The sequence below is a fragment of the Nelumbo lutea genome, chromosome 6 (assembly GCF_056320005.1).
Source record: "Nelumbo lutea isolate HS-2025 chromosome 6, American lotus-T2T, whole genome shotgun sequence".
Lineage (NCBI taxonomy): Eukaryota > Viridiplantae > Streptophyta > Magnoliopsida > Proteales > Nelumbonaceae > Nelumbo > Nelumbo lutea.
In genome coordinates this window covers 6616374-6641630 of record NC_142689.1, presented here as the reverse complement: position 1 = coordinate 6641630, position 25257 = coordinate 6616374, and the positions used below count along the sequence as shown (strand labels likewise).

The following is a 25257-nucleotide window of genomic DNA, read 5'->3' as shown; positions in this document are numbered from 1 at the left end:
CACCTAGATGCACTGTAAGGCTCCGTTTACTTTGCGGCAAGATTTAGGTGGGATGGGATGGGATGGGAAAGTGTAAAAATTACGCTTTTCAGTGTTTGGTTTTATACATAGGAAAATAAAGGAAAAGTTGTTAGTTCTTCGTCGGAAGAAGAAGAAAAGGTGAGGGAGGAAGACGGGAAGAACAGGGAAGCATTCATCGTTGGAAAAGTACTATTGGTTCTTCGCCATTGCCTGGTTCACTTCGCCTCTGCCTGATTTGCCGTTGCTTGGTACTTCGGCGTAGCCTGGTTCACTTCACCATTGCCTGGTTTGTCGCTGCCTGGTTCGTCACTGGTTTGGTGAAGACGGGAAGAACAGGAGTGCCCCTTGCAAATCGCTATAGATTTAGTGAAGAGGGGAAGAAGGTGAGGGAGAAGAGAGAAGAGAAAGATGGAGGGAGATTGTTGCAGATCGCTGTTGCCCCTCATAGTTGTCGTTGGTTCCTTGCCGGGTGAAGAAGAAGGCCAATAACGGTGGTTCCTTCGATTGTAACAGTGCTTTCCCAAATTTTTCCACTGAGATCACACGGTTTTGGTGCAATACCAAATCCATAATTTTGGGATTTGACATCCCACACTTTTTTCATCCCATCCCTTTCTTTTCTTCAAAATAAATAAGTTCTTTTTTCTCATCCCATCCCACAATCCAAACAGAGCCTAAAAGATAAATGAGGTTTTAAGGAAAATAACCAAATAACATGACTCAGCCCTCCCTTTGTTTGTAATTCTCAATTCAATTTTCACAATTATACAAATACTAACGAAGTTTGGTTTGAAAAGCATTCACACATAAATTCTATTCTGCACTATTCATTATTTTTTCCAACACAACAATACCCTTGATTTTCTGCAGCCTCGTTTGATGATACGAGGCTAAGGAAGATCATCAACAAATAAAAAAGAAAGGTATACATAGACAGTTTTCGTCTTTCCCTGTTATTATCCTTTTAGTTTGAGGGAGAAAATAAAAAAAAAAAAAGAAAAAAAAGAAAGAGAACAGAGCATTATTGGTTGGACGCCGGTGCCGACTGGGAATAAAAAGTCGAGCATGTGAGGTGGTCGGGAGCCGCGAGGGTCACGAGCCTCCCACGCAAAAGGCGCAGCAGCAGCAGTTGCCAGTGCCCTGCGGGGTCCACTCATATTGACGTGGAGTTATCACTTTCGACGCGTGTCGGTTGCCGTCCATGGTGGCGATTGTAGTGGTAGAGCAGGCCAACCACATTCCACAAAATCCAAATCAATTCGCCGAGTTTTCCTCTTTTTTTGACGTGGGATGATTGCTGTCCCGACCACTATGGGTCCAATGCGTTTGGACTCTTCGAGTCCATTAAAATTTTGACACGTCATATAGTGTTCATTGACCATTACTTACAACCGGCTGAAACTTACTCACACGAGTAGAGTCTGAGAACGTGAGGGTTTAAAAAATTCCTGTCCGTATTAGCTTTAAAAAATTATTAATTTTTTTATTTAAAATTATTTTTGTCACTCATAAAGTTTCAGCCGATTGTAACTAATGGTCAGTGGAGCACTGAATGACGTGTCGAAATTTTAATGGACTCTCCAAATGCACTGGATTCGGAGTTCAATAGTTTGACCGGTTTTTTATTTTTTTTTTAATTTAAAAATATTTTTATTTTTTTGTCAAAACTGGCCATTCGTTCGATTTGAATGACTGTTCGACCCCAGAACCGTACCCCTGACCAGTTTTTTGTTCGATTCCATTTTAAAAAACTTGGTGTAAACCCTTTAGGCTCTGTTTGGTAATGATGTAAATGAAAGTAAATCCCAGTTCAAAATAAATATATATTCTGGTTCAATTAATGCAATTATGTATTGATAAATAAGAAAAAACACATTTTCAATGTATGTTTACATCCAAGGTGAGATATAAATGTATATCGATAAAAATGAAGTAAATTTGCATTCAATGTGGGCTGTTGTTAAAAAAGACATATATTTTATTGGTATTCATGTTTACACCTATTAAAGATAAAAGCCTTAAGAAGATAAATTTGTCAATGCAAAACCAATCCAACTTTACATTTATATGAATCATTTTACACTTTGCATATCGCATTCACACTTTATTTGCATCGCTCCCAAACGAAGCCTTAAGATAAATAATAAAAAAAAAACTTGTGAAGATAAAATCCGATTTTCTTAGAAGGCAAAATTCTTTTTTCCAATGAATTTATTTAAACAAAACTGTTATTTGTTTTTTCATTAATAAAAAATCATCCTCAAATTTAATCAAACGATTTCCTCGTTTCGTCTGAGCGAGTGATCCACAAAGCTCATCAATGAGTGTAAGAGAAGGAGACTCGTTTCATTAAGCTTATGATAGGCATGGAACTTGGGCAGTGTCTATCATACTTCTTGAAAGCCATTTTAATTGAATAAATGAAATTTTGCTTCGCAATTGTTTTTGCTGTGTGGTTCATCTCCATTTTTGTTTTGCTTTATGTTTCAATATAACACATAAAACAAATGTTACCCAGAAATTAAATAGTTTTTCCAAGTGATCGAATTGTAACTCTAGGAAAATGGTTTCTGTTCTAAGTTTACATTCAATAGATGTCTGGTCCTACTCAATTCAAATCTAATGATATATAGTCAATGCTTTTTCTATTGTTCAAGCTTGTTTTACAATTGAATAGGTTTACCAAAATACAAAAATCTCTCCTGAAGTTTCTATCAATCATAAAACCTCCCTTATAGTTTCATTTTAACAAATGCCTCCCCTGAACTTTTAAGGAGATCAAATAAAACCTCATTTTCGTCACTGTCCCAAATAGAAAACGTTTGACTAATGCATCAGTTTTTTTTCTAAATACCCATTCTACCCTTTTATAAACTATTTTACATACAAAATTACTGAAATAATTCTATTTTAAGTCAATAAAAACCTTCTTTAACGATCATCTCTTATATATAAAATTACTGAAATATGTATTTTTGTTGAGTTAAAATGGGATTATTTCAGTAATTTTGTATGCAAAATAATTTATAAAAGGGTAGAATGGATATTTAGAAAAAAAAACTGGTGCATCAGTCTAACGTTTTCCATCTGGGATGGTGACGGAAGGGAGGCTTTTATCGAATTTCTGAAAATTTCAGATGAGGTATTTGTTAAAATAAAACTATAGGGAAGTTTTATGTATTTTACCCTTTATTTTATTTACTTAATTTGAAGTTAAGTATCTCTAACTTGGCAATAATTGATTAATTGATAGCTTAACCATTGGAAAGAGAAAGCTCTCTCTCTCTTAGTATCATTGATCTACGAAATCAAATTAATGTATGTATCTCTAATATATCCACCCCTTTTTTTCACATACTATCTTAATAAATTCATCATTAGCTAATGCATGTGCAATAGTTGTATTTTTTATCTCTGAACTCTGCACCGAGTATACATATTTTCTTTTCTTTTTTTTTTTTCTGCTTACAGGTTGAACTGAACTTACACTGGCTAAATGGCTTTACTGAACTTTCATTGGAGCATTTTTTTGAAGCATGTTGGAGCTTTTAGGCTAAGAAAAACAAATGAATGGTGAGATTTGAATGTATTTTAATTAAAGAAAAAAAATTTCTTTCCTTTGCTCAATACAGCTTAAGCAACCCCTAGGTATTGTGGCTGTTTTTACTTAAAATGTTGTTACATCAAAGACATCCAAGGCGTTTTGAGTAATATGAATTTTCTGTTTGGTTGAGTTAAAGCAGTCATAAAATGTTTTTTAATTTTTAAGAAGCAAAAACCATGAAGTGTTAAAGGAATATCAAATTGATGTTTCCTCTATTGGTTGCCCATTTGAAAAAAACAGTCGATTACAATGTAAATTTGGCATACTCGTATATAGGCAAATCATATTTGTATTGGCATATCTTAGACATATATGGATAGAAACGATAAACCAGTTTTTTTTGTAAGATTTTAATTTTTAGAGATATGGGCCCCAACCCTCTAATCGTTTATAAAAGGTAAAACAAATGAAAAAATGTGATTATCAATAATAATGTTTATAGATACCCAGTTTTGGATATTGGGTATTGATGTAGGCGCATCTAGTTGGGCCAATGGCGAGCCTACACAGGTCAAGTGGCGAAGAACATAGCAGAACCAATTGGGTTGTGGACAAAGCTGGTGTCAACACATCATGGTGGACCAATCAGGGCGCACGCTAGGCTGGGCTTGGCAAGTCTCGTGGAGCCAATCGCGCGTCCTCACTTGGTGCTCCCAGATGATCGCGCCCTCAGTACAGACTACATCTAGGCCGTTCGAGGTCACCCGCCTTTTGGCGGTCTCAAGTACAAATAAGAGGTGACTCCCACAAAGTAAAAGATCCCAGAACTTAGTTCTCAAGCACTCTTCTTGCTCTCTGAGATCTCCTGCTCTTTATTGGCCTCAACTTTAGGCACCTCATACCTCGGATTAGGAGAGAACTAAAATGTTGACCTCGGCCAACATGCCTCTTCGCGGGAGGTGCTGGTGGCACCTCAGCTGGCCTTTTCTGGCCAATCTTCCTTGGCTGATCCTCCTCAGCCTTCTTCCCTCTGTCGCCCCCACTAGCGGGGGCTGTGGATGTGTGGACATGGGGTCCCCCTGGCGGGCCGGCACCATGACCACTCTCCTCGGAGTCTGCCCCCCTCGAGCCTCTACTTGGCCCTTCTTCCTGGCCAAGGCGCCCTCCAGTAGTAGTCTCTTGGCGTTCACATGCATCTCTACAAGAAAAATAATACCAAACAACACGAAGAAAATGAGGACAATGGAGATGAAGGCGAGCAACCGAAATCGAGGGCTCTGGCGAAGTAGGAAACTCTTGGAAGCGAAGGCACTAGTGAACAAGTGACGGTCGAAGCTGAGGCCCCTATTTAAAGAAAAGGGATGGCCCAAATCGCTTGGGATCTAATGGCTGACAAACGGCCGCCTTTGCTATCCGTCTGCTGACCGACACTCGTGGCCTACCTTGGGTAGACGAAACAACGCCTGGCAAACTAAAGCACTTCCTCACCGCAACTCACTGGTCAACCCAACTGTGATGACTTAGCAAAAGCGCAGTTTGGTTCACCCGCGTCCCGTCCTCCCTATGGCAACGACTCAGCAATCCGTTGAGGGCTTGGCCCCCAACTCGCCAATTTAGGAACTCGCGACTAGTGTGACCCGTATCCGGCTCTGGGAACCGCTTCCTTCACGACCCATGACACCGCATAAAGAGACTCCCTCACAAAGCGACCAAGTCACCAGCTCGGGTACCCTTGCACTTCCTCCTCAGCACCCTCAGCCGAAACCAAGGCCTCGCGAGACGCACCCAGCATTCACAAGACTGGGGGCAACCTCCCTTTTGCCCACGGCAAACTCGGAGCCGAAGCTAAGGCCCCCCTCTACAAGTGTAACCGAGTCGAGGCCTTGCACAAGCCGAGGCTATCCTCGCAATTCAAAGGAAAAGCATACCGATGCCAATGCAGGCCACGATGCGCACAGGTCTATTGACGCCTCCTGGTATGAGACAATGCCCTCCCTTCGCCTGAAGCTGAGGCCCCTCCTATCTTGGACCCCCACCCTGACCTTAGGAGCGGGGGGCAAATGATGTAGGCGCATCCGACTGGGCCAATGGCGAGCCTACACACGTCAGGCGGCGAAGCACATAGCGGGTCCAATCGGGTCGCGGACAGAGCTGGTGTCAGCACCTCGCGCTGGACCAATCGCGCGCCCTCACCTGGCGCTCCCAGACGATTGCTCCCTCGCTACAGACTGCATCCAGGCTGTCCAAGGTCACCCGCCCCCTGGCAGCCTCAAATACAAATAAGAGGTGACCCCCACAAAGTAAAAGATCACAGAACTTAGCTCTCAAGCACTCTTCTTGCTCTCTGAGATCTCTTGCTCTTTAGCGGCCTTGTCTTTGGTGCCTGCACCCAAGACCTCATCCACCTTCCACCTCTTGTTATTAGCTTGATCGTCAGATCCTCCACCTCGGGTGCCAACTCCGGGCCTCTGACAATCTCTCTCACCTTGCAAGATCGATCTATCTGCCTCGGCTATCTCAGACACCTGAACTTCAAACACCTTGTACCTCGCCTTAGGAGTAAAATGACAGTATTGAACTCGGCCAATGCGAACAAGAACATGTATATTGATATTTTAATCCTTAAAAACATTACAATGGCGTGGCTATTAGTTTTCATCTTACATCGTATTCTAGAAATTAGTGCTGTGAATGGGTCAATTTTGTCCAATCAATTAAATCGAATCAAACCAATAATTTTTGTTTGTTCCAAATAGACTATATAATTGGTTTTATCTTGATTAATAATTTGTTTAATTTTGATTATTGATTGTTTCAAATAGTTATATATATAAAAGGTTTTTCTTAGTTTTCATGTAATTTTTATTATACTTTGTGTAAGTTGGATATATAATATTAGTTAAAACAATTAATTTATTAATATATAAATAATTGTTATTGTACTGTTATTTTATTAAAGTTATATTATCAAAATTAAAGTTTAGGTTATTATTGTTTTAAATAAATAAATATAAATATTAGTATAATCATGTCTATTGGGTCCATGATTTTGCCATAACTAATAATCAGTTCAGGACTAAAACATATCTTATCGGGATGCATTGACATTCCTATTAAGAAATATATTTTGGTGCATCACATACCCGTGAAACCCACACACAAATCTTGCCTCCAAAATAAAAAATTAATATTTTAGTATATGCTCCTAAAACCATTAGATCTGCATCTTGCCATTAATCTTTCCAATCACTACAAAATATTTATTTTTGAATTTGATCAATACAATATACAATAGGGTGATGCCATAATGAACAAATATCATGCCAAAGCTCAAAAGTCAAAACGTTGTTTTGATACGAAATATTCGAGCCTGAGGACTGAAAAAGAAGTATGACAATTAGCCGATCTTTTTACGATCCAACGACGAGGAAGAGGAATTAAATACGGACGAGGGAACCAAATTCGAGGCTTTGGACGGCAGGGAGTGTAGGACACAGAGAGAGAGAGAGGGATAGAACAGAACATGGGAATTGCATGTCTTAATTGCACAAAACCCTGCAGGCTGCAGCTGCACATATATGGATCATGCAAATCTTCTCTTTCCCCCTTCCCCCATCACTTCAGTATTCACTCACTCTTTCCTTTTTTTTTCGATTAAAATATTAAAGATATGTGTAAATAATTAAATGATGGGCCTTTGGACTCTGGACCTCTGGTAGCCTCCTCCACAGTCCACAGTCCACAGTCCACTCCTCTTTAAAAAGATGACCCATCTTAATTAGGGTCTATCGTCAAGCCTAAGCCTCTTTCTGTACAGTGACTACAGTCTCAAGCATACCCAGTTTATCAGTATATTAATTTCTCTCTCTCTCTATATATATATTTTACAAGTAACAAGGTTAGTTGCTTGTGCTAGTGTAGCATAGTGGTATATTATAGGGATAAGAGCTGTCGAGCTGAGCACTCTTTGGACAACAGCAGAAATAAGCAGCATCAACAACGTTGGTTTTGGTCCTCTGCGTCTGCGTGTCTACACTACGAGGTTGGTTGCGTGTTGGAACTTCTTCTTCTGTTTCTGCTTTTGCTTCTGCCTGCCTCTCTGATTGTTTGAGTGAGGGAATCTGTCTGCGTTTCTCTGTTTTTTTCCTCTACTTCTCCGCCCTTCCTATAATCCTCCTAGTCTAACATAAAAGGAAGATATATAGAAAAGAAGAGCAGCATCACCCACTTCGTGTACTAATAACATACGAAGCTGAGAGTCCCATCGGATCGGCGAAAGAGGTAGCAGAGACTTCTATCGTCACTGTCGTTCTCTCAAGTTCTCATCTCTCTCCCGTTTTTCTTTCTCCGTGGTTTATGTCTAGTTCTTATCATCTGATTTAGGTCTTCTGCTGTTACAGTGCTGCTTCGGTCTCTCTGGGCCTTTGTTTGAGCAGTTCATGGCTTTAGGATGTTGTTTTTAATCCTTTGGAGCTTTTATTAAGGCATGCTAGCTAGGTACCTTTCTCTCTATCTAAGTTTGATTTTTTTGTCCTTTTCTGTTGAAGGTGGTTTCTTCTTTCTCATTATTACTTATTCCACGGTGAGAAGCTGAAGTACTGGGTGCTTGTTCCATCTGTGTTTCTTCCGTTTATCTTCATTAGTTTCCTGGTTTAAATAAAAAGAAAAAAGAAAAGAAAATGGAGGGATGTCCAAGGAATGGAGAGGTATGTCCGCAGTTGCTTGATTTAATTCCGGATGAAAGAGAGTGGGTAGCGAGAAGAGACGAGGGAAACTATGGAGTTTCAGAGGATAAAAAGCTAGAACTCAGGCTTGGACTCCCTGGAGTAGATTGGTTTACCAAAGAAAGCAACAGGAGCAACGGTAACGAGAGGGAGGAATCGCTTCTCTCTCTTGGTTGTTTTTCTTCTATAATTTCTATGACCCCCAACGACAGTAATAACAGTAGCAGCGGCAGCAACACCAGCAACAACAACGTTTCTCATGTCGCAAAAAGAGGATCTTTAGATACGGTTGAAGAAAAAGCAGAAGAAACATGGGGGGTAAACAAGGGGAACCCAAGCGAGAAGCTTTCATTTTCTGAAAAATCAGCTGGCGGTCTTTTTTCTTCTCCATGGTCTTCTGGTTCTTCCCCCTCTCCATCTAATCTGGCTTTCCAGATGAATACTCAACAACAACAACAACAACAACAGCAGCAGCTAAAGCCTTCGTTTCTTCAGTTGCCGATCCCGCAAGGCTTGTCCGTTATGACAAAGGAATCTCCGCAGGCTTGTAGCACAAAAGTGGCGGAGTTGCAGAACCCAGAGATGAAGGCATGTTCGCCAGCTTCTGCAAATACAGCTGTTCCCAACAGCTCTCAGAAAAGGTACCCCAGCTTTTATTACTTTTCCTCCTGATATTTTCTTTCTTTTATCCGGTCGTCTTCATTTATTGTTGGATTTTCTGGGTCAGGTATTCGGTGATGTAAAAACAAGCGCTTTTCTTTTTAAGCAAATTTTTAGGTTCTTTTGTATTTTCTAGGTTTTTGCAAGAAAGCACTGAGTTCTGAGTAATGGCGCTTTATGTAAAAGGGACAACTTTTCACTGTTAAGAACTTTTTTTTTTGCTTTATTTTCATTTTCATCATTGAACGCTGGAAAATTGTTTTAGCAATTCACGTTTGATTCTTGTTTTTCTGGATCTACTGCTGGTCCTGCTGAAGGTTTTTCTTTCTATCTAAGCTGGGAATGCTTTTTTTTGGGTTGCCAATCTAAACTGATAATGTAGACCTTTAAAACTTTTCTCTTCAATTTATTTTTGTTACTCTCGCTTTGAAAATTGAGTCTGTCTTGGTGTTTACATTGTTTACGAACTAAATTTATTGGGAGTAGCTGCTTTTTTTTTTCCTGGAAATATTTTCGCTGCTTGTTTTCCATATGGTGATTCTAGTTTTTGGTTTTGTTTTCCTTTCCGGACTGGTATCTTGGTGTGAGTCATTGTTATACTTGTTCACCTATGGAAAATGTAAGTTACTCATTTGACTACTGTTTTTATTGTCCCTTTCTGGTGATTTGTTGGCCTAAAAACGTAAAGCAGAATCGCTCCATCTCCCGTTGTGGGGTGGCCTCCTGTTCGATCATTCCGGAAAAACCTTGCAAGCAGTAGCTCTTCAAAGCCACCACCTCCTGAAACGCACAAGGTTTTACCAGCTGAGGTGACCACCGGAAAGCCTAGAGATTGCAAGAATTTGTTTGTGAAGATCAACATGGATGGAGTTCCTATCGGCAGAAAGGTGGATCTTAAAGCCTATGATAGCTATGAAAAGCTCTCCTCTGCGGTAGATGAACTCTTTAGAGGCCTTCTAGCAGGTTGTCTACGTGGTCAAGTACTTAAGTTTAGGTTCAAATCTCCTTTTTTTTTCTACAGGTTATAGAAACTCAATATTAGAGAAGGTTAAAATGTTTTAATTCCTTGTATTACGGACGGAGCCAGATTCTTCCGGTGGGCTATTGTACAAATCTTGGGAAAAAGAAAATGTTGGGGAGCCCACCTCCTTCATCACCCTTTAGCTCCGTCCTTGCTTGCATGTATTATAACTCGTAATAATCCTTGTTTATTTGGCCTTGCTGAACTGTTGCTTTAGATGATTTTTTTTTCCTTTTTGGTGTGTGAAGAAAGTAAATAGTAGATCGAGATGGCAGTTTGTTAATTCATTTTGCTTTCATGTTTAGCTCAAAGAGATTCTTCAGCTGTTGGAAATCAAAACAAGACGGAAGAGGAGAAGGCAATTACAGGATTATTAGACGGTAGTGGGGAATATACTCTTGTTTACGAGGATAACGAAGGAGACAGGATGCTGGTTGGAGATGTCCCATGGCAGTAAGCATCTTCCCACTGTAAATCTGGTGTTTATTTTTAAACAAATGCTGATGGAGATTCTTCATATTTCATGTATACTTATATTTTTTTTGTTCGATGAAATCTTCACTCCTCTTTTTAGTTCCATTAATCACTTGCTTACACAAAACCCGAGACAGAAAGGTGTACCTTTTAACCAAAATACATGTGATTCCTGCTCGACAAACCCTTGGTGCCTGATTCTTTTCTCATATATATTTGAATCTATCTATCAAAAGTTGTTATTATATCTGAAAATCCAAAAGCATCAACCACTTTTTCTGTAACTTGTTGAATTAATTCCCGCATAAACCATGGTTCATTCATATTCAACGTCTGTTTGTACAGTATGTTCGTATCAACGGTGAAGAGGCTGCGTGTGTTGAAGAGCTCTGAACTTCCCGCATTATACAGTAAGCATGCTAGTTAGCCCACTTGAGAAAAAGGTCATTCTTATGGTTTGTTCAGTACCTTTAGGTAAGTATAGCGAGGTTGTGATATGATGATTCCTTTGATCAGTTGGCAGCACTGTGCGAGGAAAGACCATTGACACTGGAGTAAGGTGAACAAAGAGTTGTCCTATGGAGACTCCATTAATTTGGTTTCAAAATGTGCCTTTCCTTTTTTTTTTTTGTTTTCTTTTTTGCAGTATTAATTAGTGCTTGTATTCTGTGGGGGATGGACTGCACTGCTAGCTGTTAGTCGTTTGTACAAAAGAAAAGGCAGCTCGATGGGTTATATATATAAGCACCGATGAGTTTACAAATGGTGTCCAAAACCCTAAAGTAATCAATTAAGCAACGCCGAAGAAAACGTCCCTATGTCCCTATGCATCGACTGACTGTACCCCTACCTGAAATCCTAAACCACTTGATTCCGAAGTGGGAAAAGAGCTTTTCTTATGCTGCTAAAGTCATGATGGTAACCAAACATGCCTATCGCACCCTGTGGCCTGTACTGTCAGTCAAACGTCAGTATCATGACGCTGTTAACCCATTGAATTCCCTCTATTATTTTTTGCCTGGGTGGATACTGTGGGATGAAGTGACGAACCCAAAACTAAAAGAGTCCTCTGCAACTGATATATATATATATATATATATATGAATGAATGATTAATCCAGTCGCTTACGCCAACGCTACGTCCCCAAGAGATGAAATGCATTTTGCTGTCACCGATTGTGGGGAAGAATGTAAAATTGATGCAAGAACCAAGTGTCCAATGGGTATTGGGAGATAAATGGATGAAGGATATATATGAATCGTCCAAAGTTATTTGAGGGGCCATGTGTCGGGGAAGGGGGCAGTCTCCATCACCATCAGCGTGTGCATGCGCTGTTCCGAAGTGCAAACCATCGATTTGCTCGTTTGAATGTCTCATTTGGGTTTTGGAGTATGTGCGCTCATGAGAGAATGTGTTGTTCACAAGCTCTGCAAGGGTCACCCTCACAAGTTCAGCCTTTCAAGCATGATGGGCTGTAAAGTTCTTATACTTGGTTTTTTCCTCCCTTTAGTTTTGTGTGAGGCCGGCTGGCCATTGAAGCCAGACCACCACATTTTTCTCTCAAGTCTCAATGAACTTTTTTGGCCATGGCCTGACCTCGCTTTTAGGTGGGAAAATAAAATAAAATAGGATACGCCATTTAGTACTTTCTGTTCTTAGTCTGACAACTTTTTGATGGTTGAATGGAATGGTGGATGATAGATGGTAGATGGATGGGTTACCTCTTTTTTTTTTGCCCCTTTCAAAATGGAAATCAGGCTGCTCAACAAGATTGGGTTTAATGGTGTATTTTTCATCTGAACGTGTTTTCTTTTTACAATCTGATCAAGTGATCCGTAACATATATAGCAGTGTTTGATTAGAATGCAAAGTCTAGATTCACCATTGCAACCAGTAGCGAGGGATTCAGGACTCAGGACTGATCAGGACTCGGGGGAGGAGGACTCCATCAATGTCGGTTCTCATGGGGGTCATGACATCCAATTGGGTTATTGACCAGGAGTGAAGGGTCATTGTCGTTGAGCCGTGCCTAACCGACCATGGCGACAAGCAAAACTTTAGGTCCAATACGAAAGGAATTTCCACGAGTAATTGTAATTGTGCAGAGAGAGAGATGACTTGTTGTTTGTCTGATTTTTTTCGTCCATTAGAATATATTCCATAGTATATTTCTCATGTACCCGGATGGCGGATGGCTCATCTGAAAATACTATATATTCAAATAGAAGATAAAGTTTACAAGTTGCTCACTAATTGATTGCTATACGATAAAAATATAGAAGATCTAAACAAACACAAACAGGAAGAAACGGATGAAGGTCGGTGGTGCCTTTCACTGTGCAACAGTCTGAGCTGAGTAAACCGTGTAACCTCTCTTGAAGCTAGGAGGAGCACGGCACGACTTCAACTTTGCTATATATTATCAGAAAAAACTATGGTCTTTCTGCTGGTGCACAAATTTTGGCTCGCTCTGAAGTCTGAACTTGTCAGCTAAGAGGGGTGTATGTTGTATAATGTGGATATTCTGTGAACCGGTTCTGAAACACATCACACCCATTGACGTTGGTGATTTAATTAATGTGTGGCATGTTTTGAAATCATCCATACATGGTTCTCTATTCCACAGGATATTATAAAATTCATGGCTGGGGTTTTGGTTGGTCAAAACTCTCTCTCTCTCTCTCTATCTATCTATCTATCTATATATATATATATATGCTTTTGCTAACAATACAACCGCACCATGTTACGGAATACTTCATAGCAACGTTTCCAACTATCATTGACCCGGTCGGTTAGACTGTTCGGCCCGGGAATCATCCAGGCAACCAGTTCTGTTTTATCCAAAATCCGGAATCTGATAAAAAATTGTTGAAAAAGTCAACAAATTATTGACTCGACGGTCGAACCATCGATCCACTCAACGGTTTTGACCATTTTTTATTTTTTATTTTTAATTTTACTATCAGAACGGGCCGTCCATTCAAACCAAACAGTTAGACCGCTGACAAAAAAACCGGTGACCAAAATGATTCCGTTTCCGAGTTGTTTTTTAAAACATTGCTTCATAGAGTGGTTTGGTTCAAACGACATGGTTTTAACCACACCATGTTAGATATATTCCACTATTTCTTATGGTTCATTGATGATTGTTCAGAGAAAAACCAGAGAATGAACAATATTTGGACCCAAGGGATTTTGTTTTTGGATAATTTACAAACTGCCACCCTGTACAGTAGTGACACAACCCCGCGAATGAACATTGAACAATATGGGTTTGTTACAAAGAAAAAGGTATCCTAAACAATCATTTCCTTATGGGCAATTTTTAAAAACTATTAATGTGGGGGGAAGTTGCTAAAACCAAAGTTCAAAGTATCGATACACCTGATACACCTGATACACCGATAGGGGGCATATCAGGCTTTCGATACTCATTTTTTTACCTTTTTTTTATTTATTTTCAAAACTGGTTCAGTGGAACCGGTCTAAGACCCCTCCATCTCCTGAACCAGTTAGACTCCCGATACATCCACTGTAGGAATATTTCAGAAGGGCCCCAAAGCGATACGCATCGATCGATACGTAACGATACTTTAAACGTTGACTAAAAAAACTATTACGCAAGGTGCAATTTATACGGCACGGTCACATGGTCGGTCTGCTTGGCCTGACCCGATTAGGGAGTGTCGTTGCCATTATTATTATTATTGGGAAAAAGAATCCTTAGTCGGGTCAAGCAGGCAGCTTCTCCACACATGACACAACTTTGCTTTAGCCCTACATAGGTGATCCTTTGGATTGTTCGTGTGCTAAACCCATGCAGTCTGCATCAGTTGTATTCTAACTTTGAATTTAAGTTTTGCTTTGTTATTAATAACTTTGAATTTAAATGAGAGCAGCCATCAAAAGAAGTTTCAGCAAAAAGACTTTTCTACCTGTTCTAAATAATCCCTACAGTTAAGTCTTGGGTTGAAGATTTGTTAAATTTTAAACCTGATGTCCCGTTTAAGCTGTGAAGAAGAATCCCAAGTCTCTTGATCCTCAGCAATGTGGAAGCTTCCTGGTTGCTTATACTCCATCCAAACAATCCAACTAGCATACAAGCTGTACAATTTACCAAGTGAAACAATGTCCTTTCTATTTGCACTTTGCACCACATATTCACACTTAATTTGTTTATAACGAAAATGTTACAAGCAAAAGCAGTACAATATCAACCCTGCCACTAATGGTTAAACCTCAAGAATCAAATCAGTTGAGGCAATAGAAAGGAAAGAAAATAGATAAAAATGATTTTCCCAAATAAATGATAAGCCCAGTACAAATTTTCTTCTTGAAGTCTGCTAGTTATCTTATTTCTTGGGTTGATGCCACTGCACCAAACATTTTGACAAAGAGCCAAGTAATGAGTTTTTTGGCACAACACTACTCTGCCCATAATGCTGTCCTTCCGGATCCGATCAATATATTAAAGCCATACTCCTTATTTCTATGGATCGGCTTCGGTGAGGCGATGCCCGTTTCAATAATCTTTACATTCTTGTATTGGGAATATCTTTGTATTTATATGTTTTATTTCAAGGGGAGATATTTTTCATGCAAAATTATAAGAAGTTGTTACTTATTGGCATGGTGTAAGTACGGACTTGTCATGACTGAAGCCAATCTTATGTATTATATCTTTTTTATTTTTTATTTTTATTTATCTGTTTTGTTGTATATTTTCCTCTTTGTCTTCCTTATAAGAAACATGCCAACAAAAAAGAAGGTTAAAAAAAATGCACTTGGAACAAGAGAAATGACCAAGGAAACACCATCTTATTTTCAAGTCCCTATAACCTATTTCAAGTTTTCACTTGGTGAGCCCCACTCCCTTAGGCGATGTTTGGCATCGAGTCGAATTTCCACGAGAGATCGACAGTGGAGAACATGCCAACAGAGGCTGAGATCTACGATTTCTTCTCTGAAACAGAGAAACTTGAACAGAAACGATTGTGAAGGGCATTCCTTTGGAGGGTCGTTACGAGTGGATTTGCTTAAAGCCATGAGATGAAAACAAGGAAAACAAAACAGGGAAAAAAGGCATGGAAGAATGGGATTTGAACCATGGCATCGCAAAGGTCGACGTCAAATCTACCGAAAGGGTTTCTTTGAGTTCTCAAAGAGAGAGAGAGAGAGAGAGAGGGAAGAATGGGATTTGAGAGAGATTTTTTCTGATGAGATCTCTATCATAGGGTTACTTCAAGTTCTCCATCACTGTTTCTCTTCTCGTTCGATGGCAATAAATAGAACAAGATTTTATCGAGAAATGAGAGTATAATTTGTCATTATAAAAAATAGAGTTTTTAGTAGATAAGGGCAATTTTTTGCCTGAATATCAATAAAAGATAATAATTTTGTAAAATAACTAAAATAAGGTAAATTTTTTTTTAATATCAAGGAAGGACATTGACACTGTTCATAATCTTCCTCTTCCTCTGCCTCGGTGATTGTTTTTAATAGGTGGTTGGACAGTACACCCTGCCAGGTGTGGAGCTAGTGCGTGATAAACCGGTGACAAGCCAGGATGCGACGTTGAAGCTAGTGCAATACAAGCCAGGATGCGATGGCGGTCAAGGCGACAAGCCAGTGTAGCTGCGATACAAGCCAAAATGCTCAGAATTTTCTGTCGTCATTCCTATTCCCCAATTGTTAACATCGACATTTCCTTTGTCGATTGGCAAGGATGCGACAGCGAAGCTAGTGCGTGATAAACTGGCAACGCACCCAAACACTGAAAGAGTGGTTGGTGCGGAACTCCGGAATAATTCTAATGTGAGCACTCATCTTGGAGGCATGGTAGCAGCTATTACAGAGGCTGCCAGACTTGCTGACAAAGATGGGCGGATAAGAGAAGGAAGAGGAATGAAAGGGACAATGGGTTTGCCCTAGTAGATACTGTTCCTCTTCCTTCCCTTATGCAAAACATAAAATGGATTCACCAACCTAGATATTAAAGTTTAAGATATGAAAATGGAATTTAGATCTATTTTCAAGACATGACTCCAAACGTTAATTACCTATGAAAGGCAGATTATCAAACGCCACCCACCTTAGACTCTTACACTCGCTCGTTTTCGATGATGAAAATGAAGACACCTTCTTTGAGTATGACAATACCACAAATGCCACCTTTGACCTGTGGGTTGGTGTACCGGGATATAGACTCTTATACTCACTTGCTTTCCTCTTGCATTTGGCGTCTCTCTACTTCTCATGATTCCCTCTTTCTCTCTATTAGGAAATGGGGTCATTGTATCTTTGGAGGAGAAGCTCGGAGGCACGTCTGAAAATATTGTTTTTAGAACGTTATTTGCCCCTATTCAGTTTCACTGAGTTTGTTATTGGGTCACAGGCAAATCCGTTCCCAGGATACAACAGAGCCTTGGACAAGAATCTGCAACCATCAAAGTTGAAGAATTTTCGAAGAAACCTTCTGTAAGATTGTAGCAGACCAGACCGAGAGAGAGAGAAAGAGAGAGAGAGAGAGAGAGAGAGAGAGAGAGAGAGAGAGAAAGTGGATTTCAAAAAAATTAGTGTTTTTTAAGTCTAATTCATGCTCCTTAAATAATTTATGAAGATGAATGAAGAAAAGGTAGGTGTTGGTTCAAAGAAGGCACCTTGAATAGTCACAGTGTATTTAAAAATAGTTAATAGTTAATGACTGTTAAATATGAATTGTGACTCTTGATCACAATCGATCGAATCGTGACTGTTGATCTCATCAATGTTGATTAACGATCAACATCACACCAAAACCAAAGCCGCCCTTTGCGAGTCACACGAGTGCATGCCTCATTGCGTCGCATACGCGCACGCGCATGCATGCACACGCATTGCGCCATATCAAACCTCCATACTCTCATCTACTATTTCTAAGGATTATAAATCAAATTCTATTAGAATACGAAAACAAAGCTTATAATTTTTCAATGTTAAACAAGTTCAAAACTAGGTTTTGTAAGAGAAAAACTAATTTCCAAACAAGTGTAGAGGTGCAATTTCTCTTGTAATTGAACAATCAAACCCATTGGACTTAATCTCTTACGAAAACAAAGCTTATAATATTTGGGGTTTGTATTATTATTCTTTTTCCAACAAACCAATAAAAAAAAAAGAAAAAAACTCCCTATGGGTCGAAGACCGAGAACAGACCACCCGAGACGGCGAAGCTGCCGCCAACGCGTGGAGCATTCATGCGGACCGCTTGAGAACCACCGATCAAATGCTCGCCTTTTGGGGAGTTATAAATTCCTTTCAAGAAGTGGAAGGCGGAGCTACCCACCGCACCCATGCCAAAAGCGCCGCCAATGTCGTCTATGATACGGTCCGGGCTGGGCTCTCTAGCGGTCTCCGGGGTTCCCTGCTCTATGGTCTACATCCGCCAGAAGGAAGATCCTTGGAACTCGATCTTTGCTGGTGCAGCCACCGCTGGGTTCCTGCAGATGCGCCAAGGTTTAGGTAAGGCTTCGAGGTCGGCATTGTATGCTGGTGTATTGCTTGCTTTGATCGAAGGCGCTTTGAATCATGCTTAATAATGTCTTGAGTGTTCCTCAGAATTTTCCTCCAATGATGGAGGAGTCATTGCCGAATATGGCTGGTGGGCCTGGCTTTCCAATGGGGCAGTTGCCGAGTGCCCTGGCGAGGATAGAGTCTTCGATGGAGGGGTCTTCTTCCTCTTGGTGAAGGGGGCTAGTAGCGGTGGTGGAAGCAAGACGGAGATTTTGGAGAGTTTTGATACGCCCAGTACGCCGATTCCATCCTTCGAGTACAAGTGAGATGGGTGACGGCCTACGTGGAGCTATAGTTTTTGGCCGGTGATCTTGTTTGCGAATTCTATGCTAAGCATTACATGGAAGATATTGCTGTTGTTTATTTGTTGCTATTTTCCTTTCTTTTTTTTTTATTTTTTTGTGGGGTATTTGTCTAGCAGAACACGGTTGGTACGGCCCGATCCACGGCATTGCCCTTTATGGGCTATATATAGGGGAGAATGACTGATCAGCCCAACTCAGAATTCTGTATAGGGGATGAATCTGACGTGAATTGATCTTAAATTCACGGGCAGTATGCTGTTTATAGGGTTACTAGTAGATTATGGGACCTGTAATTTAAAATTCTGCAGTGAAATGCAGAGTATTTTATTTATATGTGTATAATAATAATTATAATATATATATATATATATAATATAATATATATAATATATATATATATATATATATTTATACACGGATCTCAATTTTCTCCAACCTCAGATTTGTTTTTTCTTCTTTGCCTCTCTCTCTCTCTCTCTCTCTCTTTCTCTGTGATCTTTGAGATTGGTCTTATCTCAATTCCTCCCCTCTCTAATCTACTTTGCATCCTTTATTAAATTGTGAACTGTTGTTTGGCTTGACGATTGGACTATCCGGGTCAACAGTTTTTTTACCAAGTCACTAGTTTTGGGCCCAAGAATAGATTAAGGGTAAAACAAAAACTGTTGCCTGAACGATTTCGACGCTGAACAGTTTTACCATTTGGGTCAACGACAGTTTGAAAACAATAAATCCCCTAAGTTGAAGTTGCTACCCAATGACTAAGGGTTTTCCTAACCCCTACTCGAGTTTCCTTCCGGCAAGGGGTAGGGGTGTAAATGTATCGAATTTGATTCGATATCTAACAATATTTAAAATTAATCTTTGAATTTGATTAATTATTCGAATATTTGATTCAATTCAAATTCGACCGATTAATTATTTTAGGTAATTAATAAATATATAAAATAAATATTTTATTTATATAGTGTATAAACTATTTATATGATTTAATTATTTTATATATAAATTGTACATTTAAATATTTTATATAAGAATTAACTATTCAATTCAATTACGTCAAATCTCGAATTCAAAATCAAAATTTATAGTTGATACCCCTGGCTAGGGCGCATCCTAAAGAAATTTCAACCGCAGCCCTCTAATCCTTTGGTGAAAAGCCTTATGATTTTCACTACATGGACCGATGGATGGAACACATTCAAGATAGCCAAGCCAAAAAATCAAAGTGGAAATTCTTGATAAGTACCCTATACTTTGGCTCAAGTGATAATTTGGTCCCCGAACTTTAAAATGCGATAACCCATTACCCGAACTTTCATAATGTGACAATCCAGCATTTGTACTTTCAAATTGTGACAATCTAATACCTGTTGTTAACTAATCCGTTAATCAACTGTTAAGTGACATTTGAAAAATAAAAAATTCCCTTTGAATGTCATCTAATTCTCTTTATCAACCATCCAAACATTGACAAAAAACTGAATGATCCCAAATCATAGCCTCATCTATTAAAAAAAGTTGGTGACTGTTTAGAAGAATATAGAATTTGGGACTGCTCATTTTATTGTCAATGTTTGGATTGTTGATAAAGAGAATTAGATGGCATTCTTACGGCATTTTTGACTTTTCAAATGTTACTTAGCGGTTGATTAGTGGACTAGTTAATGATAGGTACTAGATTGTCACATTTTGAAAGTTCTGGTACCGGATTGTCACATTTTTAAAGTTCGGATACTAAATTATTGCATTATAAAGTTCAGGGACCAAATTGTCACTCAAGCCAAAGTATAGGATAGTGATCAAGAATTTAACCAAAATCAAACCTGTAACAGAAACAGACCAAACTCACAATGAGACTAGATCTGCTCCTCACAAGCAAGTCCCATTATACATTGGGAACATCTCTTGTACTTATATGTTATTATTTACGGGAGATTTTCCCAACGGTGGGATGTGCCTATGAGGTCATTGTGAGGCACACTCTGTAAGGAGTATATCCCACCTCTAAATGAGATCGGATCTGCTCCTCACATAGGGTGCCTCACATGCACATCCTACCATGCATTGGAAACATCTCCCCTAATTGTAAGTTATTTTTCACGGGAGATGTTCCCAATGCACGATGGATGTACATGCGAGGCACCCAAGTGTGAGGAGCAAATCTCGTTCCCCTTCGAGACTAGATCTATTCCTCACATAAGGCGCCTCACAGCACATCCTACCATGCATTGAGAACTTCTGCCCTACTTGTAAGTTATTTTTCACCAGAGATGTTTTCAATGCATAGTGGATATGCATGTCGGGCGCCCAAGTGGGAGGAATAGATCTAATTTCCTTTTATCGGATCTGCTCCTCACATATGGCGCCTCACGCGCACATCCTACCATTACTGGCAACATCTAGGTTATTTTTCACGGGACCCAATGCACGATGAATGTACATGTGAGGCGACTCACACGCACTTCATGCCATGCATTGGAACATCTCCCCTACTTTCGATGACGAAAACGAAGACACCTTCTTTGAGTATGAGGTTATTCCTACTTGAAATATTTAATGATCAAAATGCCTTGCATGACTGGGATTGGTTAGGTTTCCTTAAAGTAGGACACATTAGTCATTTTGTAAAAGACTTCTTCTCCAAGAAAAGAAAAGAAGAAAATTCACCGCCAAAACCTAGGGTTCCTTCTTTTTCCTCCCGCGTCTGGCGTCTCTCTGCTTCTCGCGATTCCATCTTTCTCTCCATTCTCGAAATTTAGGGTTTCTGTTCTTCTTCTTCTTCCAACAAACCAAAAAAAAAAAAAAAGAAAAAAACTCCCCATGGGAACCCCGGAGACCTCTAGAGAGCCCTGTCCGGACCGTATCCTAGACGACATCGGCGGTGCTTTTGGAATGGGTGCGGTGGGTGGCTCCGCCTTCCACTTCTTGAAAGGAATCTATAACTCCCCAAAAGGCGAGCGCTTGATCGGTGGTTCTCAAGCGGTCCGCATGAATGCTCCACGCGTTGGCGGCAGCTTCGCCGTCTGGGGTGGTCTGTTCTCAGTCTTCGACTGCTCTATGGTCTACATCCGCCAGAAGGAAGATCCTTGGAACTCGATCTTTGCTGGTGCCGCCACCGGTGGGTTCCTCCAGATGCGCCAAGGTTTGGGTGCGGCTTCGAGGTCGGCACTGTTTGGTGGTGTATTGCTTGCTTTGATCGAAGGCGCTGGAATCATGCTTAATAAGGTCTTGAGTGTTCCTCAGAATTTTCCTCCAATGATGGAGGAGCCACTGCCGAATATGGCTGGTGGGCCTGGCTTTCCTATGGGGCAGTTGCCGAGTGCCCCGGCGACGATAGAGCCTTCGACGGAGGGGTCTTCTTCTTCTTGGATTGGTGGGTTATTCGGTGGTGGTAACAAACAGGAGAAGGGGGCTAGTAGCGGTGGTGGAAGCAAGACGGAGATTTTGGAGAGTTTTGATACGCCCAGTACGCCGATTCCATCCTTTGAGTACAAGTGAGATGGGTGACGGCCTACGTGGATTATTTTAGTGGTAAGGGAGAGGTTATATATTATTTGTTTTGGAGCTATAGTTTTTGGCCGGCGCTCTTGTTTGCGAATTCTATACTAAGCATTATGTGGAAGATATTGCTGTTGTTTATTTGTTGCTATTTCCTTTTTATTTTTATTTTTTTGGGGGTAGCAGTCTAGCAGAAGATACTTTTTTTCTTATTTAGTTTTGCTCTGAATTGATTGCCGATGAAAGATAAGACGGCTAAGTATTAAAGAAGGCTTTAACATGGGGGTAAAGGATGTTTTTGAAAATTTTGCAACATGCAGATTATGAGGGCGTATGCAAAAATCAAAATACAAAAATTATATTGTCTTTGATGTCTATGCACTCTGGTAATTTAATGGCATAGTCATTGGTGGTATGCTTTTATTCTGCGTGCACATGCAGTAACAAAAAAGACCAAGTTGGCTTAGTTCAGAATGATTAGTGTAGATCAAATTGGTTTTGTTCTCTTGACATAGTAAATTACACTGGTTTTGGACTATGTCAGGCTTGGAAATTCTAAGGTAATCTGTAGTGTGATAAAAAATACGGTGTGATGAATTGGAGGTAGACTTAGCCTATTTTGCAACCTGGGTGGAATTTTTTAAAAAAAATTAAGGTTGGTGGAAGAAATAGGATGTATGGGATCAAGAATTGATGCCATGGGTTTCGTGAGTTTAAGGTATAGAAGCATAGAAATTTGCATACCAAGCATTGACTTGACTTGTATGACATAGGATTCAAGCACCAAGTTGAGTGTTTGTATGAAAAATGCTTGCAATTTGCACCCTAGGTCTGTTAGATCCTAGGGCCTAATTCTGAACAGGAAGAATTGTACTAGGCCTGATAACAAGATTGTATTCTAGATGGGTGGGTGAAGTGTTCACAAGGCAAAGAGTTATCAAACTACAATAATAGGGATAACGGGCTTGTTTTCCCCAAGTGTTCACATTGATGGGAAGGTTTTGCTTTTTGAATAAAATGATATCTCCATGTAATAGGGATGCAGGAATGGTCGTTAATTGTTAAACCGGCTTAAGGAGGGGAGATGATGTTCTCATTGGTCATTTGGACCTTCAAACTGGATTGTGAGTACTCGAAGGAAGTAACAAGTTTACAAGACTAGGATTTGTAGTTTCTGTATTAGAAAAGCATTGCTAGTTAATAGAAGAGACTTAAAGTGATTTTGTTTTTTGTTGGTGCTTCCTTACTTTGGAAAAGGAGAAGCACATTTTATAAGAGAAGCACTAGTGGGGCAATTATAACAAGATGTAAAACATTAATGCATTTGAGGGGTTTTTATCTTTCCTTGATCGCTTTCAAGGAATTCTGTTGTAGACTACATCAGATCATAATTATCAATAGAACTAGCAAAGTTTGTTTTATTTTATGTTTCTTGAGGAAAAAAAGGGCAGTTCAGTGTATGAGGCTCCTGTCAATGTGGGGTTTTGGGAGGGACTGATGTGCGCAGCCTTACCTCTATTTATACAGAGAGGCTGTTTCGAAGATTTGAACCCTGGTCACCCAGGTCGCAGTGGAGCAACCCAACCATTTCTTGAGAAAGTAACTAATATTTTACTAGATGCAAAAATGAATGTTAATCACGAGGGTAATGTACCAAATGCTTGAAATATGAATAAATAATCCATTCCTTGGGCAAAGAGATGTATTTGTACTCAAGAAATAACACCTAACCTCAGTTTTGTTTAGAGCTTAAGTTGTTGAATGCAGCACACTTGGAACTCATTGTATCTGTGCTAATCTACCAATCGTTGTTTCTCTTTATTTCTTTTAAGAAGTTAGCCAGTCTGCATGGGCCGCTTCCCACAGACTCCACCTAATGGTGTTAGCTGAACCAGTTGCTAGCTACGGAGGGGCAAAGCTGCTTTGTTATTTGGGTATCCAGGAGGGAATCAGAGTTTAATTTTGTAATTTTGTACAACGCTTCCCCGAACATTTAGTAGCATACATAATATATCTGTTATTTAGAAATGATCATTTTGCTTGTTTAAATTGTTCAAATATATATTTTAGCTGCAAGAGTTTCCCATTTACGTGGGGCTTGGGTTGTTATTTCTCTATTTCTGATATATAAAATTGACTTGTTACTATGGAATTTTTCTTTGTACAAATAGGTTGTGATATAAAGTTACAATGTGTATAATCTGCAAGATGAATGTGCGTATAAGATTTAAACCAATGTTATACATGAATCTTGTATGCACAACTTCACAGAATGTTTTAAGCACTAAGGTGTGATGTGAGGTGTTCCACTACCTATTATCTAGAGGCGTGAGAGGTGTAGTTCAGAATATATGAGGCATAAGCTTTCAGAAATCAGAACACAAGGTGTAAGCCTCCCTAAGAGGAGGGAGGGGGAGGAAGAAGAGGAGGAACGTGGATCTCATTTTTCTTTATTTTTATTAAAAATCTTTTATATTAAGAATGAAGATGCATAGCTGAAAGGAGGGGGGTCTTGTTGAAGCAGAGGCAAGTGAGTGAGCCAAAATGGGAATGCAATACACCACAGTTCATACTTTTCTTCTTCTTCTTTTTCTTTTTCTTCTTTGTCTTTTCTCTCTCTGTGTATATATATATATATAAGTTCTACGGATCTTGTGGATCCACTATCCAGAAGTTGTAGACTCATTTTGGCTTTTTTTTTTTTCTTATCATTTGTCTGGTTGTTTGCGTGTTGTGCAATTTAGGTTTCTCATGTGTTTTTTTGTTGGCATCTTGTTTACAGCAAGGTTCAAATATCAATACGTATGGGCCCTTATTGATTCTTTGTGCTGGTGGCTTCCCAATATGCCCCTGCAGGGGTTGTATTGGACCGGCCACTGGTTCAGAGGGTAGCTGTGCCTTAAACCGGCCCTTCTGAACCGATTTCAAAAAAATGCACCGACACTGGCCGACTGTTCGATACTTTGAATCTTGGTTTACAGTTTACCATACCTTCTTCCTTTGTTCCGTAACTGTAATAATAATTCCATTTTGGCTAAATAAATAGTTGAATCACCTGTTATCTAATATTGTTTTTTAATTCTCACCCTTCTTTCTGCAGGAGGAACCGATCGATGGCAACGTGATCTGCAAGCATTTTAACAGTTCACTTCAAGTTTACATAAATCCGAAGATTTTGTATTGGAAAAATATGGTTCTTATGAACCACGACACGATCATGATGTATGCATGGAATGCTCTGATGGTATTTGGGGTGATTTCTTGCCTCATCTTTTATTTATTTTATTTCTCAAAAAGAATGGCGGGAGTGTTGGAAACTTTTTATGGGTTACTGAAAACTGGATAGTATAGAGGGAGGCAGGATTTAGTCCCTCAATTCTTCATTTCTTTTTCCCTGTCATAATCTTAATAGTAATACTTACACGAGGCCAAGGTGGTAAACCGGAGAGAGC

The 25257-nt window shown here is 39.7% G+C and overlaps 3 protein-coding genes across 12 annotated transcripts; all 3 read left to right on the top strand.

The window, feature by feature from the left end:
* Nucleotides 1-7271: 7271 nt before the first annotated feature.
* Nucleotides 7272-11207, top strand: LOC148847069 (auxin-responsive protein IAA26-like). Of its 10 annotated transcripts, none has more exons than XM_088950849.1 (8): nt 7471-7607; nt 7746-7846; nt 7966-8062; nt 8209-8930; nt 9641-9912; nt 10276-10423; nt 10790-10854; nt 10961-11207. In XM_088950849.1, exons 4-8 carry the CDS (start codon nt 8245-8247, stop codon nt 11005-11007), a joined length of 1218 nt encoding a protein of 405 aa, XP_088806975.1. In that variant the 5' UTR covers nt 7471-7607; nt 7746-7846; nt 7966-8062; nt 8209-8244; the 3' UTR covers nt 11008-11207. The 10 variants fall into 10 exon arrangements, with proteins under 10 accessions (XP_088806972.1, XP_088806974.1, XP_088806969.1 ...); XM_088950844.1 differs by having other exon boundaries at nt 9638-9912; XM_088950848.1 differs by having other exon boundaries at nt 7469-7846.
* A 6583-nt stretch (nt 11208-17790) lies between these two features.
* LOC148847068 (mitochondrial import inner membrane translocase subunit TIM17-2-like) lies at nt 17791-18628 on the top strand. Its single transcript, XM_088951646.1, has 2 exons — nt 17791-17948; nt 18045-18628. Exons 1-2 carry the CDS (start codon nt 17798-17800, stop codon nt 18263-18265), a joined length of 372 nt encoding a protein of 123 aa, XP_088807772.1. The 5' UTR covers nt 17791-17797; the 3' UTR covers nt 18266-18628.
* A 2265-nt stretch (nt 18629-20893) lies between these two features.
* On the top strand, nt 20894-25101 carry LOC148847067 (mitochondrial import inner membrane translocase subunit TIM17-2-like). Its single transcript, XM_088951645.1, has 2 exons — nt 20894-21838; nt 24906-25101. The coding sequence occupies exon 1, from the start codon at nt 21128-21130 to the stop codon at nt 21803-21805; it is 678 nt and encodes a 225-aa protein (XP_088807771.1). The 5' UTR covers nt 20894-21127; the 3' UTR covers nt 21806-21838; nt 24906-25101.
* The last annotated feature ends 156 nt before the right edge of the window (nt 25102-25257 follow it).